General features: G+C 39.4%; 2 protein-coding genes across 6 annotated transcripts in view; both read right to left on the bottom strand.

Moving 5' to 3' along the window:
• LOC109091787 (NHS-like protein 2) overlaps positions 1-13,746 on the bottom strand; it is an 80,751-nt gene extending 67,005 nt beyond the window's left edge. For 3 of the 5 annotated variants that reach the window (XM_042760755.1, XM_042760758.1, XM_042760764.1), the window contains exon 1: positions 13,231-13,746. In XM_042760755.1, coding sequence (XP_042616689.1) covers positions 13,231-13,501 — 271 coding nt within the window. In that variant the 5' untranslated portion in view covers positions 13,502-13,746. The remainder of the gene's footprint in view (positions 1-13,230) is intronic. The other 2 variants (XM_042760760.1, XM_042760761.1) reach the window with 2 other exon arrangements.
• A 4,125-nt stretch (positions 13,747-17,871) lies between these two features.
• LOC109094317 (40S ribosomal protein S4, X isoform) lies at positions 17,872-21,747 on the bottom strand. Its single transcript, XM_019108051.2, has 7 exons — positions 21,671-21,747; positions 21,104-21,181; positions 20,638-20,818; positions 18,828-18,925; positions 18,547-18,718; positions 18,291-18,448; positions 17,872-18,029 (listed from the first exon to the last, which is right to left on the bottom strand). The coding sequence occupies exons 1-7, from the start codon at positions 21,671-21,673 to the stop codon at positions 17,928-17,930; spliced, it is 792 nt and encodes a 263-aa protein (XP_018963596.2). The 5' UTR covers positions 21,674-21,747; the 3' UTR covers positions 17,872-17,927.

Here is a 21,747-nt window from a genome sequence, read left to right as displayed (position 1 = left end):
GTTTTTTAATGGGTTCTTGGTTAAATGTCTGAAATAAAGTCTGTGGTTAACACAACCCTAAGATATTTTGACAATGTATCTTACAAAATAAAATACATAAGTAAAAACCCACTTGTGATTTTTTTTAAGCATTGATGTGTCTTAAAGCAGGCACCTGCTAGCAAGTGGCAAAATGGAACTACAGAGACTGGCATTAAAAGTCATCCCACCAAACAGGTAAACTCACCTACACACTTGTGTTGTATTAATACTCCTGCTCTTGCAAACTATTCTACTCACACTTGTAGATTTAAATAATTTCAATGATCTGTAGAAGGTTTAGTGATGATGTTGAAATTGTGCAACTGTTTTGTAGTTTGTTCATAGCCTAAGTTTAGATTTTTTATTTCTGACTCTTGTGTTTAGGCTTCATAAAAGTTGTGTTCATTTGTGAAGATTATCTTAATGAAAAAAACATCAAACACATAACAAGAATCATAGACTTTTGTTGGTCACAGAGCTTTTTTTCTATAATAGTCCAATGGATGTCAAGTGAACCTAATTTCTGTTAGGTTGGGCTATAAAAATACGTCATCCCTGCAGCACTCTATTTTTGCACATTATAACAAATCAAAGCTGGTTTACCCCTCCAGAAGTTTAGATCAGTAACACATTAAGAAATATAAAATCATATATTTTATAGTGAGGCACAGCCTGTCACCTGATTTTATTGCTACACTGGCAGTAACGTCAAATTTCATACACTTTATGGTGTCTGGCTAAAGGGAAGAGCAAGCTACTCTCGTTCACTCTACATCCACAGCAGAATTTGACACTTTGAGTGATGTGATGGCATCCACATCTGTTTCCCCGTGTTTGTGTTGTGGTCAGAAACACTCCAAAGGCTGGAAATTAGTGGCCAGTTGGAACCCATTTACAAGAAACATGCTGGACCCACTAGGGGAATCTGGGTTTGGTGATTTGGCTAAAGATGTGGAATAACAACCACTAAACAAAATCACTGCACTCACCATACAGCGTATTTTTGATGCATTAATCAGATGGCTCAGCTACTGTCATGCTGTGATGACTGTATAATTAAAATACATATTCCTTGAAAAGTTATTAATATGTTTTTTAATGTTATGATAAAATCAGTGAACCCAGTTGGAGTTTATTTACACCCACCAAACCCACTGCTGGCACTGCAAATAGTTTAATTTAAAATGTCTATTATGGTGATTAGTGTTACTATTAGTGAAGCAGTCATATTCATTTCAAATCAAAAACTGCTGTGAATAGATCATAAAGTCAGTGTACTATTACCTCGAGACCCACTAGTTCAGAAATCTTTAAACTGTTCGGAGTGTTTCATTGCAAAGATGTGTTTGCAAAAGACAATATTACAAGTTCTAGAATTAGATTTCGAGACCGATTGTCAAATATATCTGTAAAACTAGTTAGATGATTGAGATGAAGTTGTTAACAGTGTTTACTGGAGACCTGTTTGAACTGATTCAGTCTGATTTGACAAACCAAATGGGCATTTCACTGAAAAGAACCCCTTCAAAAGAAGTGGGAAATCAGGTTCTCCCCCGCTTGGGGTTCAAACAGAGCCAGTTTAAGAGGAGGGCTTGATTTCTTGCGACACCACACATTACTAGTTTTGCTTACTGACTTACATAACAACACCTTTCATCTACTAACAGCCTTGTTTCTGACCTAACCGCAGACTCCACAATGACAACCTCAATTACCACTTTAAGCTACCATAAGACAATGAATTTACTTAAATTCTCAGAGCATTTTATTAAACTTGTTAGGGTTTGCAGCTGTGTACAGTACACCTGTAATCTGTGTAACACAATCTCCAATAAACAGAGATCCTACAACTTTTTTCTTAATTTTGTGCCTTTTCTCCAATTCCGTCTGCTGTAAGCCACTTCACTTGCTCCCCAACATCTGGAAATCATTTCTCACCTATTACAACACTGCAGGCCATTTGTTGATCTTGACTAGGAGCCATTCTCAAACTAAATATCGATTCTTTTATTGCTAAGTAATTGTGTGCTGATAAAACACTACAGTGCCAGTATCAGGTGTAGATGCAGATGAACTAGAGTTGGTGTATTTAAAGGCACCGTAACATTTAGAGCGCTGCTCTGTTTATTCATTCTTATTATCTTACGGTTGTGAGTGGTGGGTCAGCTGAAGACCATACAATATAAACAGAGGGATTTTGTTTTCTTTGGCTGCCTGGTACTCAGACCATGAACAGAGAGTGAGACTTAAAGTGCACAACATGTAAAGCAGCATTGCTTGGAAAGATTCTGCCACATTCCAGCAATCATGTCCCAGTATGAAATGTCTCCATAGTAATGGCAGCTGCTACATGGAACTATCACAGGTCACATGACCCAGAATTATTCCCTCTTTGAGGTAACATGGGGTCACTTCAGCCAAAGCTAATGCTCAGTGCTCATAAAAAAGAACTGTTGTCTGGTTGCCATGGTAACAAGCAGATAATAGTTTCAGTCTGTTTGTGGATGGTTTTTGAGATAGTATGGATATTTCTGGTGCATCTCCAGCTACCTTCACATAAACAGCTGCTTTTGCACAGCTGTTCACAATAGTTAGGTTTAATCCTGTAAAAGACGAGGAGGGAGATGATGAAACACATTACAGTATGATGCAACGGTACACAGCTGCTAAACTTCATACAACACACTTTTCAAACGTCAGTGGCTGGTCTAAGTCTGTGGGATCTGTTTGTGAGTGTGTATGTTTGTCAAAGCCCAGAGGAAATGTAGTTCCTCTCTCTCTCTCTCTCTCTTTCGATAGGAATCTTAAAGGAGAAGACCAAGTAAGCACATAACGGGATTCACATAGTGTGTGAACGTGCCTGACATTTCCCAGCCTCTTTTCAAAACATATTAATGTCAAAAATGGAAAAAAAGAGGTTTAAACATGGAAAATTGGACTAAATGCAAAGCTAAAACTTGTACCCTTGTGACAAAGAAGTAAACATACTTTTAAAAAAAAAGAGTACTTATTATGGAAATAATATATTTTAAAGAATAGCTGAATGTAATGTTGTCGGACACTTAATTTCATGTGATTTACAGAAAAAGCAAATATATTATGTTAAATTTTTATTTTTATATTAAATGCAATTAGTTAAAAGTACTTTTTTACATACTAAAGTACTGTCAGGGGTGGTCATGGAGAGCATTTATTAACAAGAAAACTCAAATCAGGAAACACAAGAAATTTTTTTCCATATACAGGTCCTTCTCAAAAAATTAGCATATTGTGAAAAAGTTCATTATTTTCCATAATGTAATGATAAAAATTAAACTTTCATATATATTTAGATTCATTGCACACCAACTGAAATATTTCAGGTCTTTTATTGTTTTAATACTGATGATTTTGGCATACAGCTCATGAAAACCCAAAATTCCCTATCTCAAAAAATTTGCATACTTCATCCGACCAATAAAAGAAAAGTGTTTTTAATAAAAAAAAAAGTCAACCTTCAAATAATTATGTCCAGTTATGCACTCAATACTTGGTCGGGAATCCTTTTGCAGAAAGTGACTGCTTCAATGCGGCGTGGCATGGAGGCAATCAGCCTGTGGCACTGCTGAGGTGTTATGGAGGCCCAGGATGCTTCGATAGCGGCCTTAAGCTCATCCAGAGTGTTGGGTCTTGCGTCTCTCAACTTTCTCTTCACTATATCCCACAGATTCTCTATGGGGTTCAGGTCAGGAGAGTTGGCAGGCCAATTGAGCACAGTAATACCATGGTCAGTAAACCATTTACCAGTGGTTTTGGCACTGTGAGCAGGTGCCAGGTCGTGCTGAAAAAAACGAAATCTTCATCTCCATAAAGCTTTTCAGCAGATAGAAGCATGAAGTGCTAGAAAATCTCCTGATAGCTAGCTGCATTGACCCTGCCCTTGATAAAACACAGTGGACCAACACCAGCAGATGACATGGCACCCCAGACCATCACTGACTGTGGGTACTTGACACTGGACTTCAGGCATTTTGGCATTTCCTTCTCCCCAGTCTTCCTCCAGACTCTGGCACCTTGATTTCCGAATGACATGCAAAATTTGCTTTCATCCGAAAAAAAAAGTACTTTGGACCACTGAGCAACAGTCCAGTGCTGCTTCTCTGTAGCCCAGGTCAGGCGCTTCTGCCGCTGTTTCTGGTTCAAAAAGCACACGCCTGTGCACGGTGGCTCTGGATGTTTTCTACTCCAGACTCAGTCCACTGCTTCCGCAGGTCCCCCAAGGTCTGGAATCGGTCCTTCTCCACAATCTTCCTCAGGGTCCGGTCACCTCTTCTCGTTGTGCAGCGTTTTTTGCCACACTTTTTCCTTCCCACAGACTTCCCACTGAGGTGCCTTGATACAGCACTCTGGGAACATCCTATTCGTTCAGAAATTTCTTTCTGTGTCTTACCCTCTCGCTTGAGGGTGTCAATGATGGCCTTCTGGACAGCAGTCAGGTCGGCAGTCTTACCCATGATTGCGGTTTTGAGTAATGAACCCGGCTGGGAGTTTTTAAAAGCCTCAGGAATCTTTTGCAGGTGTTTAGAGTTAATTAGTTAATTCAGATGATTAGGTTAATAGTTCGTTTAGAGAACCTTTTCATGATATGCTAATTTTTTTAGATAGGAATTTTGGGTTTTCATGAGCTGTATGCCAAAATCATCAGTATTAAAAAAAATAAAAGACTTGAAATATTTCAGTTGGTGTGCAATGAATCTAAATATATGAAAGTTTAATTTTTATCATTACATTATGGAAAATAATGAACTTTTTCACAATATGCTAATTTTTTGAGAAGGACCTGTACACGAGATTGGACAACCAAGACTAAAACTCAGGACTATATAAACACAGCACTAAAAGAGAACCTAAATAAGACAGGTTGAATCAAATCAGCAACTATGGAAACAAATAGTAACATACTTAAAAACATAAGAAACAGTGATACCACCAAATGCAATAACAAACTATAAGTCTCCTAGCAGATGAATACAAAACTAGATGTAACAACAAGAAGTATATCTTTATATGTAATGTCATGATTACTTCTGTTGTCTTTGAAATATATGGTTAAAGTGTACTGTTAAATGTACTGACAAGCATTTATGGTAAGTTAAAATCTAATTTAATTTCTATTGAAACGTGTATGTCATGTATTTAAATATATTTGTACAATTGCATTGTAATTGTGAATGATTTATTTAAATGATGAAGCTGCAATTTAGTTTTATTTAAAATATATTAAATGTAATAAAAAAAAACAGTTAAAATTAAAATTTAAAGTGTTTTACATGTTTTATTATGTAAGTCAACATATCAAAATTAGTGTACTTCTTTAAACCACAAAAAAAGATGGAAACATTATTTAAAATATCCTGCAAAGTAATACTATAAATTTGACATTATTACAAAATGTGCTAAAGTGCGTTAAGTAATTTAGTTATGAAAATTTTATCTTTTTGCATTTTTTAAATATCTTTTTAAGATTTGAATTACACTACAAGTGTGCATTCAATACAATTAAGCACACTTCTTTTTCAAAAGGGTATGCATTTTGTGACAAATACTAAAAGTCATATTTAAAATCCAGTTAAAGGAATAGTTCACCTAAAAAAGATTACTTGGTTGTCTCTTGACAATGCTCTAACATCACACGCAGATGGCAACGCAATCTTGCTAACCTGCATCCTATCTCTACATCCTTTAATGCACCTCTTTCTTTCTCTGTGGGTCTCTGGAACTGTCAGTCAGCTGTCAACAAAGCAGACTTCATTTCTCCTTTTTCTTTACAATCCACACTCAGTTTCTTGGGCTTGACTGAGACTTGGATTCATCCAGAAGACTCAGCAACCTCAGCTGCTCTAACAATTTCTCTTTCTCTCACACCCCCCGTCAGGTTGGCCGGGATGGGGGCACTGGTCTGCTCATTTCTAAAAAGTGGAAATACTCAACCCACTCTCCCCTATGCAATTATAACTCATTTGAATCTCATGCAATTGCTGTAACAGCTCCTATAAAACTACATGTTGTTGTAATTTATCGACCTCCTTGGCAAATTCTAGGCACCCTCCAAGAGGAGCTGGATGGGCTGCTGTCCTCATTCCCGGAGGATGGCAGTCCACTTTTAATCTTTGGTGACTTTAACATTCATCTGGACAAGCCTTATGCTACAGACTTCCATTCACTCCTTGCCTCATTTGATCTCAAACGACTTGCCACTACAAGCACGCACAAATCAGGCAACCAACTTGACTTAATTTACAAACAAAATTGTATTGCAGATAACATTTTGGTAGAACCCCAACATATCTCTGACCATTTCTTCATTACATTTAAACTACATTTTGTTACCTGTGTGCCACCAACCCCTATACCGGTTACCTTTAGACTAAACCTTCGCTCCCCTTCACCCTCCCATCTTACCTCTGTAGTTTCCTCCTCTCTTCCCTCACCTAACCATTTCTCATCTCTGCATGTGAATGCAGCAACTAACACTTTATGCTCTACTTTAACCTCTTGTCTAGACGATATTTGTCCTCTCTCCTCCAGGCCAGCACAGGCTGCCCCTTCTAACCCCTGGTTATCCAATGTTCTTTGTAAACATCGGACCAAACTCAGGGCAGCAGAGAAAAAATGGCGCGAATCCAAAATCCGTCAGACATGAATATGTATCAGTCTTTGCTTTCATCTTTCTCTGCTGAAGTCCATACTGCCAAATCTTCATAAACGGCGCTCCAGACACATGTAATCTCTTCAAAACATTTAATTATCTCCTCTGTCCCCCTCCACCACCTCCCACACCTTCTATAACAGCTGATGATTTCCACATTCCACATGCCACATTCTTCACAGACAAAACTAGAACAATCAGTAGTCAATTCTCAGCCCCACACACACAGGACCTCAAACTAACCACACCCACTGCTAAAACTCCCATTTTCTCCTTTTGTCCCCTCACTGAGGCAGAAGTATCTTATCTTCTCCTCTCCAGCCATCCTACAACATGCCCTCTAGACCCAATCCCCTCACACCTTCTCCATGCAATCTCTCCTACACTCTTACCAGCACTCACACATCTCTCCTCACAGGTACCTTCCCCACTGCATTTGTGCAGGTTCGGATAACCCCACTGCTCAAAAAATCTACATTAAACACCTCTTATAGACAGCTACAGACCTGTCACTCTCCTTCCTTTCATAGCGAAAACCCTCAAACGAGTTGTTTTCAACCAGGTATCATTGTTTCTTTCACAGTACAACAAACTGGACACTAACCAGTCAGGTTTCAGGAGTGGCCATTCAACTGAGACTGCGCTACTGTCAGTCACGGATGCTGTGCGGATTACAAAAGCTGATTCCAAATAATCAGTTCTTATTCTGCTAGATCTATCTGCTGCTTTTGACACTGTCAATCATCAGATCCTCTTGTCTGCCCTCTCAACACTGGGCATCACAGGGATTCCACTTCACTGGTTTGAATCCTATCTCACTGGTGGGTCTTTCAGGGTGGCCTGGCGAGGGGAAGTATCCAAAGCACATCAACTGGTCACTGGGGTTCCTCAGGGATCAGTTCTTGGACCCCTCCTCTTCTCCATATACACTACATCACTGGGTCCCATCATACAGGCACATGGCTTCTCCTACCATTGCTACGTTGATGACCCACAGCTCTATCTCTTATTTAAACCAGATGATCCAACGGTAGCTGCACGGATTTATGCTGCCTGGCGGACATCTCGGCATGGATGAAAGAACATCACCTACAGCTCAACCTGGCAAAGGCTGAGCTTCTTGTCTTCCCTGCCACTCCAACTCTACAGCATAATTTCACCATCCAGCTAGGCTCTTCTACAATTATCCTATCAACTTCGGTCAGAAATCTTGGTTTAATCTTTGATGACCAGCTGACCTTCAAAGACTACATTGTAAAGACTGCTCGATCTTGCAGGTTTGCATTGCACAACATCAGAAAGATCAGGCCCTTTCTAACGGAGCATGCTGCACAACTTCTTGGCCAGGCCCTTGTCATTTCAACCCTGGACTACTGCAATGCTCTTCTGGTTGGACTTCCATTAAGCACAATCAAACCTCTACAAATGATTCAGAATGCAGTGGAACAGCTGGTCTTCAAAGAGCCCAAAAGAGCCCTTGTTGCACCTCTCTTTATCTCCTTGCACTGGCTACCGGTTGCGGCTCGCATCAAGTTCAAGACATTGAGGCTTGCATATAAAACAGCCACAGGCTCAGCACCCACCTACATCCGTTCACTACTATGAATCTACAGCGCCTCCAGAAGTCTGAGTTCCGCTAGTGAGCAACGCCTCGTGGTACCATCACAGAGAGGCTCAAAATCACTTTCCAGAACATTCTCGTTCACCATTCCTGGCTGGTGGAATGATCTTCCCACCCCTATCCGGAATAATGAATCACTGACAATTTCAAGCGACAGCTGAAAACTCTCTTTTGACGCTACTTTACTACTTTAAGTTGCTTTGGATAAAAGCATCTGCAAAATGACTAAATGTAAATGTAAAAAAGAGAAGTTACCCACCCTCAGGCCATACAAGAAGTAGATTAATTTGTTTTTTCAGATTTGGAGGAATTAAGCAATACATCACTTACTCACCAAAGAATCCTTTGTGGTGAAAGAGTGTTGTTACCTGTGGATTATTGTGATTTTTATTTTTACACTTTTGTTTGAACTCATTATAACAGCATTCTCATTCTGTCTGGACCCATTTACTGAAAAATAATCACTGGTGAGCAAGCGATGTAATACTGAATTTCTCCAAATGTTCAGATGGAGAAACACTCTAATCTACATCTTGGATAGCCTGAGGGGCGAGTACATTTCCAGCTAATTTTCATTTTTGGGTGGACTATTCCTTTAAGCAAAAGTGTATCTGTTTTTGTAATGTTTCAGTGTGTCTGGGGGCCAAAAGCATGTCGACCTCTGCTACATTACAACACTATTGTGTCATAGTAAGCACTGGATGGACTGTAATGTATTACACACACACACACTCTTTGGTCTAGTCTTGGAGCCAAACACTTTCTTTCCAAGAGTTGCACAACTGCCTAGAGATGGGACGCCAGGACAGGAAAGGCAAGCAGTGACTTACATATGTTCAACATAAAAACACACACAAAATGTCTGCACAGCACAACTCTGTCTTGAGAGAGCACGCTGGAACTGAGTTTCTCTCCAGATACGTCTACAGGCATCTGGCAGACAGACACACTATGTTATAGAATTTATGTGTCAATTCTTCTTAGTTGCTAGCCCAAAAAAATACATTAAATGTAGAAAGAAATAGAGATTCTGGAGGTGGAAGCTCTTGGACTTGTTGCGCAACTGTTGCATTTCATTTTAGACTAATTGATTCCTTTTGTGCTTGTTGTTTTATCTTTGGTAAAAAGGTCAAAGTGAGAAATAATCCAACTTGAGATGGAAATATTGCATTGTATTTTGTCATAATACAGCATGAGAGGTGACAACATCTTAACTATGATTAGGTCTATGAAAAGAAAAGTTCTGGATGGGTTTTTTATTCACTGATATGATCATCATTACTATGGCAACTCAGGAGCCCAGACCAGAAGAGCTAAAGGAGCAAAACAGCCAAAAATAAGACAATTTGAAGTTTCTTCTCAATTCAGATGAATATACTTGCCACTCTGTCCTTGAATACTCTGGCCCACTTGCTTTCTCCTTCTATCCTCCATTTCTCTGATCTTCTGTCTCACTCATTCCATCGATCCTTGCTCTCTCACACACTCTATTAAAATTCCAGTTAATCTTGCTGACTATAAAAGACACTGAAAAAAGGAAACGGCTTCACTCAGTTCAGAGCATTCTTCACACTTTGCCTCTAAAAGTCAGGGGTATAATCTCTATATAAATCTCCAAACATTAATATGAAAGTCACTGCGAGATTCAAATTCATAATCTGCACCAGATCCATGACACTTTGCACATAACAATTTACAGATATATGAAACACTCAGTAAGGGAGAAAAACTCAAAATGCTCAGAATAAATCATGTTTATTCTTTTAACAGTATATTTTGAGAATGTCCGATTTGCTTATTGTTTTTTCTTGGAAAGAACAGTGCAGTTGATGTCAAACAATGATCAGTATCAACTTACATATGCTGAACACTTGGCCAATAACCATAATTAGTACATTTAAATTCTATACTATTTCTGTGTTAATAAATTACAAAAAAAATCATTACAATCAATCACTTTAAATGCAACATTTTTTAAGTCAGAGTGGGTGCTTCTTCTGCCGCTTCCAGTTATTAAAGCTGTACAAAAACTATATATCGGCTGATATTGCAAACTGCTACTTGTTATCATCTTATTTTAATTTATTATCAGAATCATAAACATACTAGTTTGGAACACAAATGATTTTACTGTTAATAAAGATTGGCCAATGAATGAAAAGTCTCACACATTTACAGAAAATAGCTTACTTCTGCGTTGCAAAGTAAGGTAGATAAAATACAGTATGAAAACGTACATTAATTATTTAAATTCATTTCCTTAAAAATACATTTGACAGTGTTTTTAAATTATTAGTGCTTTTTTAAGATTTAAGTGAAATATCTAAAATATCTCAAATCAAATCAAATATCTAAAAAAATATATAAATAAATAAATTAAAGTGTATCTAAATCACAATGTAGGAGAGAGAAGAAAAGCTTTAAGAGCTGGAGCCATAGCCTCCGGGGCAACTCAAGTTTGAGGGCCAGGACTCCCGGCTCATGATCCTTTCCCAATCCCAATCTCTCTTCAACTGTCCTATCAAACTAAGGCAAAAAAGCGCTAAAACTGAACAAAAAAGAGAGAGAGAGAGAGAGAGAGAGAGAGAGAGAGAGAGAGAGAGAGAGAGAGAGAGAGAGTGAGAGTTGAACAAAAGAGAGAGAGAGAGAGAGAGAGAGAGAGAGAGAGAGAGAAGTTTTAAGGATCACAACACTTGATCCTTCTGTCTTCTGCCTAAATACACACATACCTCCACTTGGTCTTGTGACTTTCACATGAATGCCTGAGAAATGAGGCAGCAATCACTGGAGTTGACTGACATTCAGGAAGAGCTGAATCAACTATCAGTTTTAATTCAATTGCAAAACTGGCCCTGCTTCAGTCACTGTAAAAACAAGCCTCCAGTCTGCTCCTTCACTTCCTGTCCCCATCAAACAGTCTCCAGAGGGACCTGACCTCAGCCCCCAGCCGAAGAATCCACTGCATACAGAGATCCACATCAATCATTTATCTTCAACATGTCAAAGCATGGCAGAAGTTCAAGCTACTAATGCTTCACAATTACAGTATTAAACAAATACAGTACCAGTGATCTCCTCCTGAACACAGTAGTTTCTACTGTGGTCTGCCACTGTAAAATGATAAGGACAGAGGAAAAGAAGCACTCCATCACTCTGCCAAACGTGCTGGGCTTAGGGTTAAGCTAAACAATACAGAGAGGCTTTCTCTGATAAGACAAAGGAAATGGATGGAGGAAATATTCTGCACATCTTCAGATGGTGAAAGTTGGCGAGGTTTATCTAGTTTCAGTGCACAGAGCAGTGTGGGAGGTGTCAGGAGGAGTGGATGCCAAATGCGTCTCAAATGCAAATGGGATAGATTTAAAAACAACAGATTATAATGTGAAAGTTAAACACAAAGCCAAGTGTGAATGTAATGTGTTTGTGGCATGGAACAGTGCATTTGTTTACTGTTCATTAAGAAGTGAAAGTGTTGGTCACTATCCTAATACTTGAATAGCTGTCAAATGACTTCAACTGACACTGATTTCTTCTGTTTAAACAAGACCAGCTTTTGTTTGTTCACTATACTTTTGTGGCTGTGACATACGATAGCAATTTCTCCCTCTCCAATGCAGCCTAGATACACTTAGTAGTAATAACAGTAAAAACTGACAACACAAGTCACAAACTAATCTACAAAAAGATACTAGAGCTGATTCTGTTCTTTTACATAAATTTATCATGGTAACCATAGTTTCCCAAACGCCATAGTTACAACATGGTTATAAAAATAAATGTAAAAAAAATGGCAAAAAGACTATACTACACAATAAAAGCAATTAAAAATGTTTAATCAAATTAACTATTTTGACGGTGGGCTTTAGAGGTCAAAATCAACATGCATTAGAAGAATGAGTTAAATTTGACCCAGAAATATTTTATATTTTATTTATAAGGTGACACATTATTGAAATTGTTCTTTATGTTGGGATACAATAGAGCAGTAATAAAAAAGAGAAAAAAGGGGGGAAAAGTGCCTACAGCACTTTCTTAAACACCTGCAGTACTGCAACAAATTGCCTTATGAGGAATGGTTTTTTTTTGTTTTTGTTTTTTTCTGGAAGTTAATTAATAAAAAGCACATAAGGCAGCAGCTCTGTATACAATGTTTATTAACTAATATTAGAATAATATACAAGTTGAAGGCCTATTTGAGCCATTATGAAATGCTATGTGATTAACCAGGAAACCTGACACCCTTTGTAAAAAGAAATTGTATTCCAAAATTCGTTAACATTTCTTACTTGTCAAACTGTGTTACTTCATCAGTATTAAAAACTTTTTTTCTCTGTCATATTAAATATCATATCATATTCTTTGGCACCAAAATAAAAACACACCTGTTGACCTGTTAAATACTTTTCAGTGTGGGTCAAATTTGACCCCTATGATTCCTAGGACAAACAATACCTGTAGCAACTATATTTAAAGAAACCACCATTTCTTGATAAAGGGTTGTTGTTATTATTCAGGGACTTTGGTTTATTCTTTTTGAACTAAAAACTAGGTTCATGCAGTGACAGACTAGGTTCCAACAGGACCATCAGCCCTTCATCTCTACATATACAAATTTACATTACAGCGAGAATAGAAACAGCTACATTTAGAGACTGAACACAAGATGTATAGAATTAATAAAGACGCTATTGTTCTCAAAATATGCCCAGCAGCCCAAGAATGAAAGTCAAGTGATGTTTCGTTTACATAGTTTACAAAATGCGCACGATGTTGTTTGGTGAATGTAAACACATTAGTAAGGAAGACCCTGAACTTGACAATTAGCTAAGTGAGTAAACAAGTCATCCACACACATCTATAAGCCAGCAAGAGGGTGTGAAGTACTAAAAAAAGTTCCTACTTGTGGCCGGCGGCTTGGTGGCCAGTGCTGAGATGTGCTTCTGCAGGCTGATAAGTTTATTCTCCAGAGCTCCGGAGCGGTAGCAGATGGAGGCGAGCTCTCCCTCCAGCTCCTCCAGGATGCTCACCGAGTGACGGGATAAATCCGACAGCTGCCGGAGCACCGCGCACAGAGTCAAGCCGCACACATCCACCAGATCCGTGAACATCGCACCGCGCGCGCGACTCTTGCACACATCTTCAGGCACTATGGTCCTCTTGCAGAAGGGCATCTTTTCTGCTGTTATGGTAATCTCCCTTTAAAAGTGCGTGTTTCGCCAGCGCCGAAGAGTGTTGGCGGTGACTCTTGCTCGGGATTGCGTGTACAGTGGAGGCATTTTATGCATTGTAATTGTTTGTCCACTGTGAGGAGCTCTGCAGCGCTCCAGTTCACACTAGATCTCTGCAAATCACAGCTCCGAATTCCCATGAACTGCGTCTGAGAGACCTCACCCACTCGTGCAACAAGACCATATGAGCTGAATCTTTCACGAAAACTCAGCTGTGCTCTGCGCATGCTCACAAAGGTTTTAAAAGTGTCTCCCAACAAGACTGAGAACAATGAGAGTAATAAAAACCCTTTCTTCAAGTCACATATTCTAACTCTGCATTTGCCAATCCCTAAATACACATCTGGCCTAGTGTGTGTGTGTGTGTGTGTGTGTGTTTGCATGTTCCCCCACCCTGAACCAGAACTTGGCTCACGTAGATGTTTTGTTCATCCAGTCTTTCCACACTGGATGGCGAGAGAAAGCGTACAGTCTCTGTGAAGTCTAAATGATGAGGAGAGGAGGGGAGAGATGGGCTGAGAGTCTTCTGTTTTATAATCTTATCAGGTATGTTTCTCTGAGGCTTCATCTGAAACCTTATCTCATACAGGGAATTGATTGGAAACATCTGGGCCTTGTTTTGCCACAGTGTATGACTGTCTTCATTGTTCCTGGTTCCCCACCCCACTCCACGTGCCCCCCCCCCCCCCCCCCCCCACCCCCCCCCCCCCCCCCCCCCCCCCCCCCCCCCCCCCCCCCCCCCCCCCCCCCCCCCCCCCCCCCCCCCCCCCCCCCCCCCCCCCCCCCCCCCCCCCCATCCCCCCCCCCCCCCCCCCCCCCCCCCCCCCCCCCCCCCCCCCCCCCCCCACCCCCCCCCCCCCCCCCCCCCCCCCCCCCCCCCCCCCCCCCCCCCCCCACCCCCCCCCCCCCCTCATTGTTCCTGGTTCCCCACCCCACTCCACGTGGTTTACTTTATGGCAATCCTCCCCCTCGTTTCGTTGAAAGGACTATTTTCTGCTCTTCTGTTCCTGGTTTCTTTTAATGTCTCCTGCGATGGAGTGTTTCTGCCCAGTTTGATTGGAGGGCTTGAGGCAGTCTGGCAAGGCTCACGTTTCATTTTCAGAATATTATATTTTTGCAAACATGTCCATGGGGTAGCCAGACTCTTATTAACTTATAGCGGACCAGATACCATGTCATAAATGAGGAAAGGCTTCAAATCTGACCTTTTTGTTTGATATGATTTAAGTGATTTATTTCCACATTTTAAATGTGTGATGACTGCGATAGCCCAAAAATGTCAGAAATATGATATACTGTCAACTATGAGATGAGATTCAAAATCATGAGATACTAAATAATATTTCTGAGTTATAAAGTTGAAATTTCATTATTTAAACTGTCATAATTCGGACTTTATGTGATATTTTTTCTTCCATCTTTGAATGCGTGATGACTAAAAAGACTATTTCTGCCACAAAGGGGTAAAAAAAAATCACACTAATTTCAACTTTTTTGTCATTTTTACTTTATCTGATATTTTATGCCATTATGACGACTTACAAAAGTTTTTTTTCTTATGTAGCAGAAATGGTCTACCATAGATAACAGAGAAACACCTAACAGAAGTCCATCAGAAGTCAATGAGTGCTTTCAGGATGATTATGCTTTCAAATGCAGCAGAATGTTTAAACTCAAGGACACCAGAGCCTGTGTGTTTTTAGTTTGTATTGCGTTCTGGCAGACAGCCCCTGCAATGTGTGTTGAGGTGAGCCGTGCTGTGCTGCTGTGGACCAGCAGGCCAAAGGCTGCAGGAGGAACAGGCTGAAGCTCAGCACGACCCATATGGCCTTCTGGAGATGAGCCTCAGCTATGTGGCACAAGAGGAAAACATACACACAGGTGTGTTCTAATCTTATAATACCACACAAACAACAAATCCAAAAGCAGAATCATTTATACAAATATTTGCTCTAGTTTATAAACACCCACTCATTCAAACATTGCCAAAGCCAAGGTGCTGTGCTGCTTATTTGATTGAGATAACTCCAGTGAGCATGTTCAGACTCATCTTTAATCATTCTAGCTTTTCCTCAACTATGTTTATAATACATAGCTCTACCTGCTGAAGAGCAAGACAGCAAGTGCATGTAAAATTTTTGATTTAAAAATAATATATGTACATATAAATAATAATAAACAATTAAAGTATGTCATGTGTGTACATGAACAGAAACATGTCTGTCCTCCTGCTTGAAAATATTTGTATCGTATATCTATTTAGGGACTGACAAATTTAGTTTACTGACATGTTAAAAAGCCAAATAAAAAAACCCACCCACTTCATTTCAACAATGGTATCAATCAGTGAAAGGCTTACTTTGGTGTGATACCGCACCCACAGCACTTGGTGTCAGTACAAGTACAAATCAACTGTCAATTCAGCCATTCTTTACACTGTGGAATATGCAATAGATATGAAATATATGTATGGTAACCTACCAGTACAATAATGGCTATGAAGATCATGGCCAAAAAAAAAAGAACAACACTATCTCCAGTCTTCGTATGAAAACTGAGTGCTGAGGGATGCACACAAGATTCTGAATCTTGAATTTGAAATGTTGCCATCAAGCAGAAGAGGTTAATAACAGAAGAGGTTAATATCAACCGGGTTTAAGAATTAACTAATTCCATTTAGTCAAGATATTTAATATCACTAATAGTAATAGACGACTACAGTGCAAGCTCTTCAAGGTTTTTGTGATTATGCATGTGTTAATTCTGAGGTATATGAGCCCCAAACAAATCTCTGCTTGGGGATAATAAAGTAACAGCCTATCCCAACACTTCCTACAGGTCTACTTTTACATATTTATATTTTCAATACTTCTAAATATTTGTTCAGTAGTGCCCGGACAACACAATTTATTATTTGTGTTTTGTTAAGCTTCTAATAAAGTGATAAAGCAGTTGTCATCATTTTACAAAATATATGGCCTGAAGAATGAAAGCTGTATCATACACTTGGAAAATTATGAGCTATATCACCACTTATCGACACTAGAGGTGTGACAATACAGACAGATGAGACAAAATACAGATACTTGGTTCACTTCAACAAGACGATATTTTAATACTTTAAAAAAAATTTAATTGACAAAATATTTGCCTTTTAATTACAGAAAGTAAAACAATGCAGTTGTATTTTGAAATATTTTAACTAATCTAGGGCTGTAACTAATGATTATTTGGGTAATCAAATAATCTACTGATTATTTTGACAATTGATTTATCTGATATTTTTCCGTAACAAACAGACATAAGTGCAAACCAGGCTTTAGTATGACTATTTATATAAACTAACAATGAGACAATAATAATTTGCTCAAATAAAATATCAAAACCAAGTTATTTCATGGTTTTATTGAACAACACTGTTAAAAAACAATGTGATATGCCTATACATAATATGAACATAACCAACTTAAGTCCATTATGTATTTATAACAAATACCTGCAGAGGGCGCCAACGGCCTGGTGACGTTTCATTTGACAGCGTTATTAAACATGTTTAAATCCATTCAATTTTAATATATGGCCACATGCAAACGCAGTAACTTATTTTGAATCGCGATGTACAATAAATGGCATATTTAGAAACAGGTTGACATTCTCCTGTGTTGGCAAAGTCTTATAAATGATTTACGTTACAAATCTAGTGAGAGAACGCCCTTTTCCCAGACGTGTATTAAGCAATTCAAATTCACAGCATATACAGAGGAAGAGTTAGCCCCTTTCACACATACAGTCTTTACTGGTAAATTATCAGTTAGTTACCGTTAAGAGATCATGGACCTTTTGAAAAATCCCGGTAAATGTGTTTTGGCGATCATATCATTCTTATGGAGTTGACGCGATTACTCTGAGCTGTTTACAAAGCTCCGCTGCTTTATAATTAACCTTTCTACGTAAATATGTGCTAGATGGACATCTTTGACCATTGCGCCTCACAGCTTTTTGTCGCACTTCTCCATTCATCAGGGCTGCGACTCTGCAATTGGATACTATTATGAGCATCTTGTATTTATAAGAGCAAAATATTCTGATTGGCTAGTAATGTTAGTTTGGTTGAGAGTGAAAGCTGTGGTAGGCAAACTCAAGGACTAGAAAGTGATAACACTTTTTTTAAATATAGGATTTTTATTTCCCGCAGCCAAACGCTGCATGCCAGAGAACTTTAAGCCCTGGTTTGAGAACCACTGATTTGGTCAATCCACTTCATACTTAAAAAAAAAAAAAAAAAAAAAAAAAAAAAAAAAGACAAGATTCACTGTAGTTGTAAATAATTTTTTTTATTTCAAATCAAGGTGTTTGCTAGGCTGTTGACTTAGCTGCTGGTCTGTTTGGCAGCCAGTCTCTTGTCTCTCTCCTCAGCAATGGTCAGGCGGATACCCTTTCCACGAGGCAGGGACACCCATGGCTTGTTGCCCTGATGACAGACACACAGTATTAATACAACTATTAACTTGTAATACTGTAAAACAAAAGTAGTTTATTTAATCTGTAAAACCGCTTTAAATCCCACAACACCTGTAAGCATATAATTAATGTAGAAACGTGTGCACGCCATTGAGTAAAAAGTTCCCAGAGTCACATCTTAATTTTGAGCACTGCTTGAGCATATGCAAAGCCCAGTCAAATGCTTGCTAACAGCCCATATTAAAAAAGACACCAAACTTCTTGTACTGACCTTGCCGATGACGAAAATGTTGGAGAGCCTGGTGGCAAAGCTGTTGCCAGTGCTGTCTTTAACATGTACCACATCAAAAGAGCCAGGATGCTTCTCTCTATTGGTGATCACACCAATACGCCCCAAGTTAGCACCTCCAGTCACCATGCACATGTTGCCTATTTACACAGAAAAAAGAAAAATGACAATAAGTGGTGTGCTACTCAAAACAAAAGAAAATGAGACAGAAAAAGTTTAAGACAATAAGCTCACCAACCTGTCTCAAACTTGATGAAATCTGTAATTTTGCCAGTGTCCAGGTCAATGCGGACGGTGTCGTTGACCTTGATCATAGGATCAGGGTAACGAATGGTGCGGGCATCATGGGTCACCAGATGGGGGATTCCCTTTGTGCCGATGAGGATTTTCCTCACCTTGCACAATTTGTACTGAAAACAGGACAAAAGCATTAGCTCATAAGACCTGCTCTAATCCTACCGCTGAGATCTTGTCATACTATCCATTATTTGTCATACTGCACAAGAATATTAAGCTCACCTTGGCCTCCTCATTTGTGATGCGGTGAACTGTAAAGCGACCCTTGACATCATAGATCAGTCTGAAGTTCTCGCCCGTCTTCTCAATGCTGACCACATCTGAAAGAACGACAGCAAAACATTTCATTAACGCATGACCATCAGATTGTCACCTCAGCTTATGTTTTATAACATCCTGCTAAACAGCCTGCCGCATCCATCACCTGAGGTGGAAAATCAGTCACAGCAGATTAATATCCTGTTGGCACCTACTAGGCAAGTATGGGTGCACAGTGGAAACGCTGTGTGAAGAAGAGTGCTATAACAACACTGAAGGATTAGTCACTCAATGACGATTGCGGTTCAACCATCTGTTAAGTTTCAGCTCACACGCTCAATTATGAGTGCCAGTGCAGAGACCGGAAAGACTTTATTTTTAAAGACGATACCATGGCAATACCACGGCTGAGGTGCCCTTGAACATTGCTCCGAACCCCCAACTGCTCCCTAAGTCGCCGCAGCATAAATGGCTGCCCACTGCTCCGGGTGTGTGTTCACAGTGTGTATGTGCACTTTGGATGGGTTAAATGCAGAGCACTAATTCAGAGTATGGGTCACCTTACTTGGCTGTATGTCATGTCACTTTCACTTTTTTTTTTTAATGCAATACACTCAGCAGACAACTAGATGACTGATATTAGTTCAAAAAATAAATAGGTTTTGTGGCCAAATGAATCACTTTGCATGCCCTAAGGTGCCAAAGTGTGGCTACACACACCTCACATTTATAGCTTTTACATTTCAGAAAAAAAAAAAAAAAAAACTGAATTTCTGAAAATCTGAAAGCAGTTGATGGAGATTTACTACCAATCACAGAACTGGCTTTACTGACGAGATGCGCGTGGCAATCGCATGCTATTCATTGCACAGCCCTAACACATCCTAAACATTGTCTGACCTAAACACCTACCCAATGCATAAATACAGACGCTGATATATGCCAATGGCCTGAACAAGTGCATATGACCTTAGCTAAAATTGTAAAATTAGCTGAGGTTGTTGAAAGTTCAAAAGCATGTTTCCAGCTGAAGAGCAAAAAAAGTTATTTGTGAAGCACTTCAATATTATGCATCTGTGGGACTTGGGGATTAGAAACATTAAAAAAAAAAAAAAACTGAAGGACTTGAATAGCACATTTAGACATCACAGATTAAAGGTCCAGATAGACAGTTTCATCACACAAAATATTATACTTTAATATTTAGGCTCTAAAATATGTCTAAATGCTCCTTATTCTGTTCCCACCAGAATTTAAACAGTTTCACCACAAAATATTCTTACACTTCTCATAAAATCTAAGACTGTTTGGATGCATTGCTTTAGCAAATCATTGTGATACAGCTTAGTGCACTTTGTGCTGCGTGATTTTTTTTACAGTGAAGTGTGACACTGTGTTCATTTACACACATCCAGGTCACAACCCAATGTTCTCAGTGTCACGGTTCACAGACCATTCAGTAAACTATCTGCATGTGCTGTCAGTTTAACATGCATTTGAGAAAGCAATGTGCAACAGTTACACTTTCACATTTGCATTACTTCCAAAATGTTGTGGACAGATGACAGCATTTCAATGGATTTGTAATGAGATGCACAGAAACTTGGTCTTGGTCTAAAGAAAAGCTCAAAGGTTTAACACTTACAAGTCAAGGCAAATACTGTCTTTTAACTATGAAATTAAGTCTAGTCGTATTATAATAGTACTAGTTCCATCTTGCTTTAATCAGTAGGTTCACAGATGACTACTAAAACAGCAGTGCAGCAGAACTCACCCATGAAGCCAGTGGGGTAGGTGACATCAGTGCGGACCTTGCCATCGATCTTGATGAACCTCTGCATGCAGATCTTCTTGACCTCATCTCCGGTCAGAGCGTACTTGAGACGGTTCCTCAGGAAGATGATGAGGGGCAGGCACTCCCTCAGTTTGTGGGGACCGGTGGAGGGACGAGGAGCCTATAGAAACCGAACAACAAAAATCCACATCCATTTGTCAAGTCTGTAGAATGCATACAGTGTCACAGTACTTAGTCTCATTTTCTTAATCACTATATAAACTAACAAATAGTGTCTCAATTATACGTCAATGTGTATTCAGAAGGTCCACATGGCTCCTTAAAGACCATAGATCTGTACACATTTTTAAGGGTTTTCCTCAAACGCGCAGTCCATTTCTTTAAATCTAAAACCTTAACAAGAACGAAACTGAGCTCATCTTTAAGAAAGTAAAGCACCACTTACAAAGACTCCAGTGAGCTTGTCCAGCATCCAGTGTTTAGGAGCTGCGACGCGCTTCAGATGCTTCTTCGGTCCTCGGGCCTGTATAATAATACAAACAACTCAATCAGCTACAAGAGGATCGTTGAGAGCAGTCGATAGAAATATGTGCAGTAAAAACACAAATGCACGATATCAGTGTTCTGCACCAAGAACACTAAACCGGCCAAGAGCGGCCTTCACATCCTTTCCTGAGATTTCAATACAAAAACACTGAAGCGTGCTTTTTAAACAACGTGAGCTTTATAGAAATAACATGTTTTATTGATTCAGAAAGTATTAACACCATTGAACGTTTAAAACCTATCATTACACCACCCAGAAACAGTGAGTCCCCTTCACCGCTGAGCTACTGAAACCCGTTACCCTTTTAACTAGCACATCTGCGCTTATTTGGGACAAATAGTGTGTCGTTCATCTTCGATGGGGTAAAAGAGCAGTATTTGGAACAGGACTGCACACCTCAGCTCTTTTGAAACGTTGATGATTGTGGATTATTTTGGGAGGCTATCGTGAAGGAAATGCACTCACCATGTTGGAGTCTGCGGAAAAGACCCAGCACTTCCTGTCAGCGGAAAATAAGCTAAACTACCGGCGCCGAAGAAGGA

This window comes from Cyprinus carpio, chromosome A7 (assembly GCF_018340385.1).
Source record: "Cyprinus carpio isolate SPL01 chromosome A7, ASM1834038v1, whole genome shotgun sequence".
Classification (NCBI taxonomy): Eukaryota; Metazoa; Chordata; class Actinopteri; order Cypriniformes; family Cyprinidae; genus Cyprinus; species Cyprinus carpio.
This window is presented reverse-complemented; position numbering and strand designations above follow the sequence as displayed.